Source organism: Xiphophorus couchianus, chromosome 9, assembly GCF_001444195.1.
Source record: "Xiphophorus couchianus chromosome 9, X_couchianus-1.0, whole genome shotgun sequence".
NCBI lineage: Eukaryota > Metazoa > Chordata > Actinopteri > Cyprinodontiformes > Poeciliidae > Xiphophorus > Xiphophorus couchianus.
The window spans coordinates 30889928-30901948 of NC_040236.1; the positions used below are offsets into that span (position 1 = coordinate 30889928).

General features: G+C 37.3%; 2 protein-coding genes across 5 annotated transcripts in view; one reads left to right on the forward strand and one right to left on the reverse strand.

Annotated features, from left to right (window-relative positions):
* Positions 1–66: 66 nt before the first annotated feature.
* Positions 67–10131, forward strand: mcoln3b (mucolipin TRP cation channel 3b). 4 transcript variants are annotated; one of them, XM_028027953.1, is made up of 14 exons: positions 70–246; positions 1994–2261; positions 2334–2501; positions 2790–2943; positions 5085–5160; positions 5275–5371; positions 5548–5647; positions 5739–5851; positions 6273–6422; positions 6539–6640; positions 7264–7386; positions 7486–7692; positions 7812–7942; positions 9313–10131. In XM_028027953.1, exons 2-14 carry the CDS (start codon positions 2046–2048, stop codon positions 9350–9352), a joined length of 1677 nt encoding a protein of 558 aa, XP_027883754.1. In that variant the 5' UTR covers positions 70–246; positions 1994–2045; the 3' UTR covers positions 9353–10131. The 4 variants fall into 4 exon arrangements, with proteins under 4 accessions (XP_027883752.1, XP_027883753.1, XP_027883751.1 ...); XM_028027951.1 differs by adding an exon at positions 1067–1163 and having other exon boundaries at positions 67–246; positions 7486–10131; XM_028027952.1 differs by having other exon boundaries at positions 68–246; positions 7486–7942.
* The window catches only part of LOC114151054 (G-protein-signaling modulator 2-like), an 18542-nt gene continuing 16118 nt past the window's right edge, over positions 9598–12021 (reverse strand). Inside the window, exons 14-16 of the mRNA XM_028027949.1 lie at positions 11653–11838; positions 11448–11563; positions 9598–10437 (exon numbers count right to left, since the gene is read on the reverse strand). Of these exons, the coding sequence (XP_027883750.1) occupies positions 10270–10437; positions 11448–11563; positions 11653–11838 (470 nt within the window). The 3' untranslated portion in view covers positions 9598–10269. The remainder of the gene's footprint in view (positions 10438–11447; positions 11564–11652; positions 11839–12021) is intronic.

Here is a 12021-nt window from a genome sequence, read left to right on the forward strand (position 1 = left end):
GAGTGCTGCACAAGCCAATCAAGTCCCAGCTTTACAGTGACGTCAAAGCAATGTTATAAATTTACCTGGGCAAGCTTGAATTTATAGCCTCGGGAGATCAGTCATCTGTAATATGAACGCATTCATGACTCTAACACCAAACCAGATATCCTGTAAGATGCATCGTTTTTATTGACTCGAAGCTTAATCAAAGTTCGTGTAAACTGCGTTGGGTGCTTCAGAAACTGATTGAAGTGGAGAACATTGGTAAGTAAAAGATTTATTGCTTATATTTGGGAATATTACATTCATCCTTTTTTTTTCTTGGACGCTTATTTCTAAACGAGAAAACAGTGAATTAGCGGTAGAATCTGCCCAGGTCTCTTACTGGAAACTGTAATGAATTATTCATGTTCAGTTCAGATGCACCTGATCTCACGTCTTCTACACTCTGTCATTTGACAAGCAGTCCCTCGTTCATTCCTGATGGGAGAATCAGAAAGAGATGCTTAGAACAACGGGTTGATAATACGCCACGTTTTGTAAATAAATTCTTTACTCTTCTTGTAAGAAGCTAACTTATTTATTTCCTGGTGAAAGCGCCTTGCGAAAGTTGCTTTAACCTCTTCACATTTTGTTCCACCACAACAGCAAGCTTCAGTGTACTTCATTATGATTTCATACATTTAAGAGGTGAAAGAATAATTGTTCAAATTAGAAAAAGTAGGTATGCATGCATTTTTGTCTATATTTAACTTGATATGCCTAGACACATTCTGTTCCTCCAAATATTTTCATTCAGTAGTAACATTATTAGTGTTTGTAATTTTTGTGGATTTAAGGCTTGAAATAAGTCTAATTTTGATTTGGGTCTGGAAGATAAACCTTCACCCCAGATCCAAGTATTTTTCCATTAACTGTGACCTGCTTACATATCCAGGATAATATTGCCACGATCATGTCTTCCTGTTACAAACGGCGAAAGTGGCTTCTTTTGGATTTATTTGAGCAAGGACATTGTTGATGTCACTCATCCATAAGTAAAACTCTTTACAGTTTATCTCACTTCAGCTTTGGATCTCTGCAGCTCATCCAGAGTAACCAAGTAACCTCTAGACTGATTCTCTGGATAATTCTGTTCCTGCCTGGCTGCTCAGTTTAGGTGAACAGTCACAGTTTGACAGGTTTGCAGTTGTTTAATCCTCTTTCTATTTTCCGATGATGGATTGAACAATGCTGTTTGTTCACTAACATTCTCCAGCAGACCTTTACACTGAGAACACTAAAAACTAATTACACTATACATTATCTTCAATTTCACAATCAAAATAAACTACTACTGTTGGTCTTTCATTTGAAATTCTAATGGATAAGCTTCATATAATGTGAAAAGATTCAATGAATACAAAAATGTTTTTAAAGCTCTTTATAGACATTTTATAGCCTATAGAAGACAAAAAAAGGTAATAAATATGAGTGAGTAAGTATGTATGTATGGATGTATGTATGTATGGATGGATGGATACAAATTTTTATTGCAATTTGGGCTACCCAATGATAGAACAATAAAATTTTGATATTATTGATGCATATGGTAGAAAGGATATTGGTTGTTATTTACCCACATTTTCAGCACTATTTTTATTTTTCCTCATTACCTCTGCTGTCCTTGAGCTTTAGTATCTACCTCACTAAAATCTAACTTACTTGTGGGCATAAAATGCATTAAAACTTCAACTACCTGGACAAATGTGTCTATATGTTGGCATGGAGAGTTTCATGAAATATTCCGATGTACCATAATTCATCCAAGGAGTTGTTTGGGAGTGCAATATTTAACTCATAAAAATGGTGATGACGATTCTGATTCAGTATATTGTGCAGCTCTGAAACTCACTGCCTGTTTTCTGTTTCACTTTGTTTATTACCTGAGCTGACATTTTGCTTCACATTTTTATTATAGTCTGCTCTGCATATGCTTATTGCGTCCTGCTTATTTGATCACCGTTTTTAGGTGCTGCAGTTTACTGCCTTTCCTGGGGGGAAAAATCTGAATAAATTCAGTCATGGAAGAGTCCAGTGAGACTTATGATGTCCATGAGACGAACCGTCCCATTTCGTGGGAAGACCACCAGTGTCAGATCGTGGAGGAGAGAACTGAATGCCTCCAAAGGAAGATCAAGTACTACTTCATGAATCCGTGTGAGAAATACCACGCGCGGGGACGGAAACCTTGGAAACTCATGCTGCAGATTGTCAAAATTGCTATAATTACCATGCAGGTTTGTAGCTCTCTCAGATGCAATCAGAAGAATGACACTTCATCTTCATGAAATGGTTTTTGGTCATTGCAGCTGGTCTTATTCGGCCTGAGCAATCAGATGGTCGTTACTTTCAAGGAAGAAAATCTGCTGACCTTCAAGCACCTTTTCCTCAAAGATTATGTTGACGGAGGTATGGAAGCCTACGCCGTCTACAGACAAGCTGATGTTTATGATCACATCGACTACATTATTACTCAGGTGAGAGAAATTACTTGAATGAAATTCATGTGGCATTACCAGTATTTCTGCTTTTGTGATGTTAATTATTGACAGACTTTTACCACTCAAGAGCCTTATATAACATGAAAGCCTGCAGATTGTATGTCACCTCGGGACTGGACTTTGTTCACCTCATTGATCATGATTGTTCTGTTCTGTCAAATAACTTGGTTTATGTAAGATACTGAGTTTCTTCTCCACCGTACTTTGTTATCCTCCCAACCATTGCCACACTAATATGAATGGTTTACAATTGCCCATTTACAGTACGGACTTCTGCACAACAACACTGTTGGGAATCATGAATATGAGAAAAATGGCTCTTCAGACAACCCGCTGCTTCTCTGTCAGGACTTCTACAGAAATGGCAGCATCTACCCTGGAAGTGAAACCTTTGAAATCGATGCTCACGTGGATACGGGTAAACGTTGTTATTGTTGTAACTCATGATTATAAATTGGCTGCAAGCGACGATGTGCAGTAATCTTCATGACTGGTGAGGGACTGACTCCTCTGGGGTTGGATGTGAAGCTTATATTTCAACTTTGACCTCACACTTCTACTATGTGCTTAAACAGGCAAACCTAAAATTCAGTTTTGGCCTTTTTTAGCAATATATCCCAAAACTAATAAGCTCAAGATGATGAAAATATGTATTAAATCATAAAATTACCTTGAAAACAAATTAATTAAAGTTAACTACAGCTACAGGAAAGGCATTAAGCATTCATTGCAACCCCTCAGTGAAGTAGAATAAGATTGAAAAGTTAATTTATTTCTGTCATTCAATTCACAAAGTGAAACTTGTAGCTTCATTGTAAAGAGTGTTTATTTCTGATACATGTGATGAGTATGACTTACAGCTAAGGAAGAAAAATGGTTTCTCAGAAAATTAGATCATTGTATAGCCCACAGAGTCATAGTGAAGATTGCTGACTTCACTGGACAGTTTTATGGACATCCTCAGGAAAAACGGTGAGATACGAAAAGCCATTGCTAAAGAAGCTGACTGTTCAGTGTCCTAAATGCAAAATCATAGCTTTAAAGATAAGTGGAGGAAAAGCAAGAAGAATAACCACAGCGCTGCGAGAAATGTACAGCGAAGCACTTTCTAGAGATTAGCGCCTCTGGCGGATATCAGTGCATCAAAAGCCACATTGGGGAAGTTTTAGATGCATTCTGACAAGCTTTATGAAAATATTGCTTTCATTTTCAAGCAGAACACTTGACACTTTGTCACACTGTCAAAAATATCAATGGCCTCTTTATTGATCATGTAAAAGGAGCCCAGGTATTGATTGCAAATGCTATAGAGTACAAGGACATATTAATAAAAGGTCTTAAAGACACTTCATTAAAATATACTAATTAAAAATATATCTTCTCTGAAGATTTTATATTTATACTTAACTTTCTGTGAGATGGAAGTCAAATTTCTTGCTTATGTACACAAACTAGACTAATAAAGTTGATACATATTTCTGATAAAAAACCCCACAAACTTTTCATATTCAAAAACAGAATTTTGGGTTTTTTCAACTGAACCTTAATCATCAAAAGTAAGAGAAATAAATGCTCAAAATATGTCACTCTCTGTGTAATGTTAATGTGTTCTATAATATATATTTTTTCTTTTTTTGACAGTGGAAATGATTTGACCTTTTAGTGATGATGCACCTCCTTTCCAAAACAAAACAACATTATGGTTTTCCTTCCATGTAAAATATCAAAGCATTTCTCCATGACTCATGTTAAATGGGACGCTGTTGTGCAGAGACATTGTTTCTACTAACAACTAATCCAAACACAAAACGGCCGAGGTTTTGCATAACCTTTTGTGGTTTCTGGAAATGCAGACAGTTCCTGCTTCACAGTCTTGCATTGTCAGGAGCTTTTTGTTTCGCAGGCCAGAAGAAAGTGCACATCCCAAAAGAGGAATAAATACTTTGCTAGTCATTTCAGAGAAGCTCCATTTAATCTCAAAAGCATTTAATAAGTAGCCTTGCCTTTCTGAGAATGTCAGTTCTGGTTATGCACAGTAAGCAGCCTTATTTGTAATACAAGTTTCTCTCACTGAACTGTGTTAAGTAAGCTGATCCAAAAATCCTAAACATCAGACATCAAACATCTTAGAACATAAAACTGAGGAATTACCCCGAGGATTGTGTAACAGGAGCTTTCTTTTTAAACAGTGTAAAGAAGTCCTGAAAAAGAGCTCATGGGAGCATTTAAAAAAAAAAAAAGAATATGTCTAATTTACCTTCAACAATCTGAGTTGTTGCTTTGTAAATCTGGACAACATGAAACTGTTAAACTTATCAACTGGACCCACATGAGATTGAGGAAGCAAACAAGAAAAGAATCCAGTACCATCTGGACCCACTTAAGCTGGGTGCAGCTTAAGTGTTAAAGCTACACCCAGGTCAAGATAGCTTGGCAGAGAGAAAGAAAAACAAAGCTAATATGTTGAATGCATCCTAGTAGAAATGTTCTACAATGTAGAGGATCGCATTAACAATAACCCTGATGGATAATCACGTGTTTGTTCTCCCTCTGTAACAGAATGCCTTAAAATCTACCCAGTCGTTCCTGTGTCGCTACGTGACACGCCTCAAAACTTTGAACTGCATTTTAAAAGGTTGGTGATAAATGTTTGTGTCTCTTAAGTAAATAAAACATCCTTTAGCTCCCTTGTAATACGTCGTTTTTTTGTTTTTTTTTAAATCAAAGTTCATCCTGTTCTCCCTCCCAGGCTGCTCCTTGTGAAGATCACATTCACTGTCAAGGCCATTAATCTGCAAACTGTGAGATATCGAGAGCTGCCTGACTGCTACGTCTTCACTGTTATTGTATGTTTTTTTTTTTTTTTTTAACAGAAATAGTTGGCATTGGAAATACCACAAAAATTACTTAACTATATCTGTAATAATACCAAGAAAGAGTTTAATAACTTCCTGGATTTAATTAAAAATTGTGATTTTAGAAAAAATGATATTCCCTCTCACTGAGAAACATCTGTTGACAGATTACTTTTAACAATCAAGCTCACAGTGGCAGAATGAAAGTCGACCTGGAAATGGATGTGGAAATCAACGAATGCAAAGACTGGAAAGTCATTGGAGCCTGTAAGTTCACCAAGCTGAGCACACACTAGTCTACGTGGGTATTCTTTAACCTGAGACGAAAAGACTTTTAATTTTCATTTCATTCGTTTAGCTGCAAGAAAGATATACCTGACTGTGATGTTTGACTGCCTCATCGTCATAACCTGCATCACCTCCCTTGTGCTCTGCACACGCTCAGTGATCAAAGGGATTCTGCTGATGTTTGTGAGTAAAATACGTTTTACTCAATAAATTTAAATGTAAGTCGGCGTCTATTTTGTTCTGTGAAAGTTTACTCAATATACTAAAGTAAAACTGTGCTGAGAGATCAGTGCTGGTGGTTTTATTGACTTGGGATTTATGGTTCTGGTTCTGTCAGCATAAACAGGGATGCAACTTCGCGTTCATGTTTGTTTAACTAAAAACTTCCAAAGGAATGAAAGATAATTTTAAGTCATGCATGAGCTGCCTGGTTCTAATGTAACCAGGTGGGAGTGATCTATTATTTCTTAGCTTTACAGACTTCTTTGTGTTTCATGTTGTTTTAGTTTCAATGCATTTAAAAGTAGCCTGCTAATGAATGTTATTGCTGATTTTCTCATAGAGCTTAGTAAAAAAACAAAACCCTCTTTTTTTGTGTAAACAGGAGTACAGCCGTCATTGCAGAACACACTCTGGTAGAGACGTGCCGTGGTCGGACAAGCTGGAGTTTGTGAACGGCTGGTACATCCTGATCATCGTCAGCGACACGCTGACTATCATAGGCTCCATCCTCAAGATAGAGATCGAGTCTAAGGTAATGAAGACTTCTTTAGAAACTTTATGATTAACAGATTCTGCATTATCATCAGGCCAAACAGAACTTTTTTAATACTGAGGTATGCAACCTTAACTATTGCACTTTTCTCCCAGGTCTTTACAAGCTACGATGTGTGCAGCATCTTCCTTGGCACCGGCACCATGTTTGTTTGGATCGGAGTCATCCGTTACATGGGTTATTTCAAGAAGTATAATGTATGAATCTAAGTCTAATCTATCCATTGTCTACAGTACGTCTAACTTTAAAGAAGTATAATTGATAAACAACAATTACAGTAAAATTGGACCAAAATTCTAGTCACTTCTACACTGATGACTTCTTAAAATATTATTAAAAATAAAAATTGTCATTAGAAAGCCTTGATGAATAGCTTATCAAGTGTATGGTTTAATTGTGAGGCTATTTTGCAGCAGCATTGTTGAATATTTACTTCTTATAATTAATAATAAGGTCAAAAGACTTACATTGTGCAGTAAGTCTTTATTTTTCCTGTTTCAACATTCCAGGCAGTGTCTGAAGAAGCTGGTTGCCTACATGTTGTGTCCTAATTACATCATTGACTTTATTAAATCAGGGTTGCCTCAGACATCAAAGTCACACACTGCATAATGAAATAACGGGTGTTGGCATGACCTGTGGCCGTCTAGATTATGTGCATTTGTGTGTGGGTGTGTGAGGAGTGGTCTGTTTGTACAGTAAGTGTGTGTTCAATAGATGTGTGCAAGATTTGCTATAACTCCATTTTGAAAAAGAATAAATTTAGAAAATTCAGTTATTTTAGGTTTAAAATAATTTTATTTTTTTTGCCTACTTTTAGATTCTCATCGTGACGCTCCGAGCAGCTTTTCCAAATGTTATCCGTTTCATCTGTTGTGCTGGAATAATATACATAAGCTACTGTTTTTGTGGCTGGATCGTGATTGGCCCGTATCACGAAAAGGTAACGACACACTGTCGTTTATTTGGATCACTGTAAACAGAAATCTAATGCATTTGACCGTCTTTCATTCCGACCTGGAAAACTGTGACCGTTGTTTAGTTCCGGACCTTAAACACCGTGTCAGAGTGTTTGTTCTCATTGATCAACGGAGACGACATGTTCCCCACATTCAAAGAGATGACGCAGAAGAGCAGCCTGGTGTGGATTTTCAGCAGAGTCTACCTCTATACCTTTGTGTTGCTCTTCATCTACATGATCCTCAGTCTTTTCATCACAATCATCACAGACACATACGACACAGTCAAGGTACAGGCAGCAATAAGCGCACCGTTTGCAGTATTAATAATTAATACCCTGTTAGCATCTTTAAACCATAACATTCCGACACTAAAGTCTGCCCCCTTATTTTGGTTTCCTTTGTTTAGCAGCAGCAGGAGAACGGAGTCCCAATATCAGAGCTGCAGAAATTTCTCTCTGTGTGTAAAGATCTGCCAAATTCTGGAGTTTATAGACTTGAAACGAACAAGAGTTGCATCATTAGCTGCTGCATCAACAGGTAAGATCGCATATCTACATCTGTTCATTTAAAATGAATTTTCATATTCAGTTTCATTCAGAAATATCCAACCCCCACAGATTTTATAAATATATATATATGTGAAATTCCAGATATTTCTAGACTCAAACCTCTAGTCATCTTATACAATTTTGTACAAGTTAAAAAAGGGCCGATATTGGACTGATGGAAAACTTTAAATATAAAACATGGAAAAACCAGAAACTAAAAGAAAATAACAAAAAATAAAATGAAGAGCTAAAGTACAGAGTGAAGAAGGAAACAGCCAAAGAACAGATGGAAGGAACAAAAATGTAACAAATAGTGGTGGGAAGAAGTCTTTGCTTGAACAAAAAAGGATGGATGGCTGGTCCATTTAGAAAAAAGGATAAAGTGTATAAAATCTGAACTTTTTTACATATACATCCAGAATCTGCAAACCCTTTCAATACTCAAAGTCTGTACTTTTCCAGACTCTGTACAAACATTGTTTTTCTTCAACCACACAACTGTTTTTAAGGTAAAACTGAAACATAATTACGTTTTTGAGAAATCTAGAATGATCCTTTATTTGATTCAGCTCTGATTGATTTGTAAAGGTGAGCTGCAATCATAATCAAGACAACAAAGCTTCCACAACAGATTATTTCCTCACACCAAATGGGCTGTGGGAATAAGAAGATGCATTTTTTTTTAGTCGACATTCCATGAGTCTGTGGAGCTGAAAACCTGTTTGACTAAATAAAAGCTCAACATTTTTATCAAACATTAGCCGTTTAGCGAAGAGAGCCATAAAAATCGACAGCATGATCTGATAAAGGCTGCTATAAAATGTTCAGATTCCAGGGAAAATTTGGACAAGACTGAAAAGATTTGGAAAAAAATAAATAAATAATCACTATGAAGTGATGAAACCAAATCAGAACTAAATGAAATATTGGGCTGCTGCATATCTAAATCACAGCAAGACAGGCGTTTGACCAGAAGAACAGCAACCCAATGGATGAGCAGAGAGGTGGGTAAGTATTGATACAGGGCTAGTTTTCCACACCACAACAAAGGGCAGATTAACTTCCTGGATTTACACAAATCATGACATGGATGTTTTGCCATTTTCTGTTAGCACAAAAAAAACAACTCCTAAAATATGTTCCAAATGCTATTATTAAGCAAGGCTTCATCATCATCTTTCCTCATCACAACCATGTCTTAAGGAATCGGAGTTGAATGTAGATTTATATATTCATTGTAAGATTGATATCATTTTTGACAAATATAAATAAGAGTCAACTTCCAGATAAAAGCACTTCTTTAAATCACTCATCAGAAACAACATTAAGATCGGTTTTGTTTTTGTTTTTTCATTCCAGATGCAACACTCACCAAGAGAGTCTGACTTCAGAGGCATAGCAGTTTCTGAGTATTTTATACTTTAGGGATTCCTGGAATCAAATTAAATAAACTTCTAAAAAACCTGCTACAAGAACAAACTGGAGAAAGATGAACTCAAAATGATACACAAACCTGAAAACATCTTGTAAATAGAAAACATAATGATATTGTAGATATAAAAAATGTAATGCTTGTACAGTAATTATGTAACTTTGGAGAAATTCCTTTGTTGTACACAAAAATGAATCAGTGATGCTGAAATGTAAATTGAATAAGATTTTATTTCTCCGTTGTGAGGAGAAGGAATCAGTATAAAATCCATTTTCCCCCATCATTACACTGGTTAACCTGTAAGTTTGTTACAATACATAAAAGTCTTTCATTTTGTAGTAATATGACAACTCATACAATCTTTGACAGTCAGTGAAACTGAAAATCATAAAGTGATGTGCTGTAAATGGCTCCACTGCCCAGCAGCGTCACAGCATTTTGGCCTCCATTTTCCTCCAGTTTGAGCCACTGGACCGATCCCAGGGCAGCCGTCTCAAATCAAACTGGAAAATGTGTGAGGTGGGCCATGCTCCTTTCAAGTATGCTGTCAAAAACTGAAGGCTCACAAAATATTCTGTCTGTAAATAAAAAATAGATTATATTTTGACTTAGTCTGTGGCGTCTCAATGAATTGTTTTGGTGTAATCCTCCAGAGTGAGCGGGAATCACCAGGAAGTCCAGCTGATTAAAGCCAGTTTGACTCAAAATGAAGGCCACCTAAAAAAAGAAAATACTTCAAAAAAATACAATTTTTTTCCTTTTAGCCATTTCTGAAATCTTGACTCCTTCATGAGATTTTTTTCATCCAAACCGACTTTCAGGAATGTTGTCATGACAACTGAAAAGGCATGAGTTGAGCCACTTCATGGGATCTCTGCCTGTCGTCAGCCCGGTTTGCTCTGAGAGACCCTGGGTGGAGCGGCGACCCGCTGCTCTTCCATCCGGTTGGACTGGGAGCGCAGGATGAGACTGAAGAAGTCCTCGTTTGGGACAGTTGGGCCCTTAGCTTTAGAAATTGGAGCAGGGCACCGCTGATCGTTCAGCCTGGAGCCCTAGGGAGTCAACATCAGTGGTTTACTAAAAGACAACAGCTGGGTTGAAAAAGAAAAAAGTGACAGAGCCTAAATCATGTTCTGAATTCTCTAGTTTTTGTAAAACTGGAGATTTTTTCGATGATCACAAAGTAAATAAGTTTCGACTCAACTGATGAACAAAACATTTTGAAAACATCAGGGGTTAAGCTTCTGGCAAATATTTAAAACTTAAAATAAATGATAGGGCGTGCTGTGGTGGCGTAGGGGTTAGCGCAACCCGTATTTGGAGGCCTTGAGTCCTTGACGCGGCCGTCGCGGGTTCGACTCCCGGACCCAACGACATTTGCCGCATGTCTTCCCCCCTCTCCTTCCCTGTTTCCTGTCAGCCTACTATCACATAAGGGACACTAGAGCCCACAAAAGACCCCCTGGAGGGGTTAAAAATAAATAAATAAATAAAATAAATTGAGAAACCAGTTTTCAAGCACAAACTAAAGGACACAAAAATATATTGTTACCGTTAGATATCGTGTATATTGGAATGCCCACATTAAATTGAAGAAAGACATGCAGTGAGTGCTGGTTATTTCTCTGAGTGTAACATATAAAAAAAATGAGGTAATGAGCAAAAAACAAACATTTTCATTTCAACCAGCCTCCATTTCAGAGGATAAACAACCTCAGGAAGTGGATCAAACTAGCAAAAGCCATTTAAAAACCCTGACAAGTAATTCCTTTGTCTTTCTTATTTTATTAAAATCAGCATTTATTTAAATTTTATATTACATTTGTGGAATGCTTATGTAAAAAAATTGCTTACTGCATTGCTAGAAATTCATCGAAGTTGAATCTGAACATATATTCTTTCACATTAAAAGTTTTCTGTATAAATTTGCCAATCAGTGACTAGCATCTATGTCATAATTATTAATAGTGTGAATCATTTGGCATGAAAAAAGGAGATATTCCATTTGCAAGAGACAAGTGACATAACACTGAATCTATCCACCCCTCATGTTTCTCTTTACCTGGCACTTCACGAGCATGTCGAAGAAGACTTCATCTCCCTCTGGCCCGTCAGCGTTGTCCTCGAGATGGCTGTACAGGGAGGGTGCGCGAGGAGTATCTGCACTGGAGATTAGGACTGCAGGGACAACAAAAAACGTGATCATAAAGTGAAAAATGTCACCAGAAGGCTTCACTAAAATGCACCGAGCCTCTCATTTCCATCACCTTGAGATGGGGCTTGGTCTTTGCTGGAGGCGGAGGGCATATGAGGCGGGTTGCAGGTGCTGAGACGCAAGCCAGGCAACTGGTTGAGGCTGACTCGTTGGTCGTCCAGACGATGGGCCTGGGAGCTGGCCAGCAGCTCCAGGAAATGACCAGGATCCTGTGATGGAGTTTCGTGCTTTGAAATACCTAAAAACATAAAAACTGTGGCAGGTAAGTAAATACTCACTGCCTGGATAACACTGTGTGATTGAGGCGGAAAAGCAGGATAACTTAATCTACAACGAATATCTAAATGATTAATATTTCACCCAAAATACAGCATTGAGTTCAGATTAACTTACAGAGTCAAACAATATAAATTGTGCCACT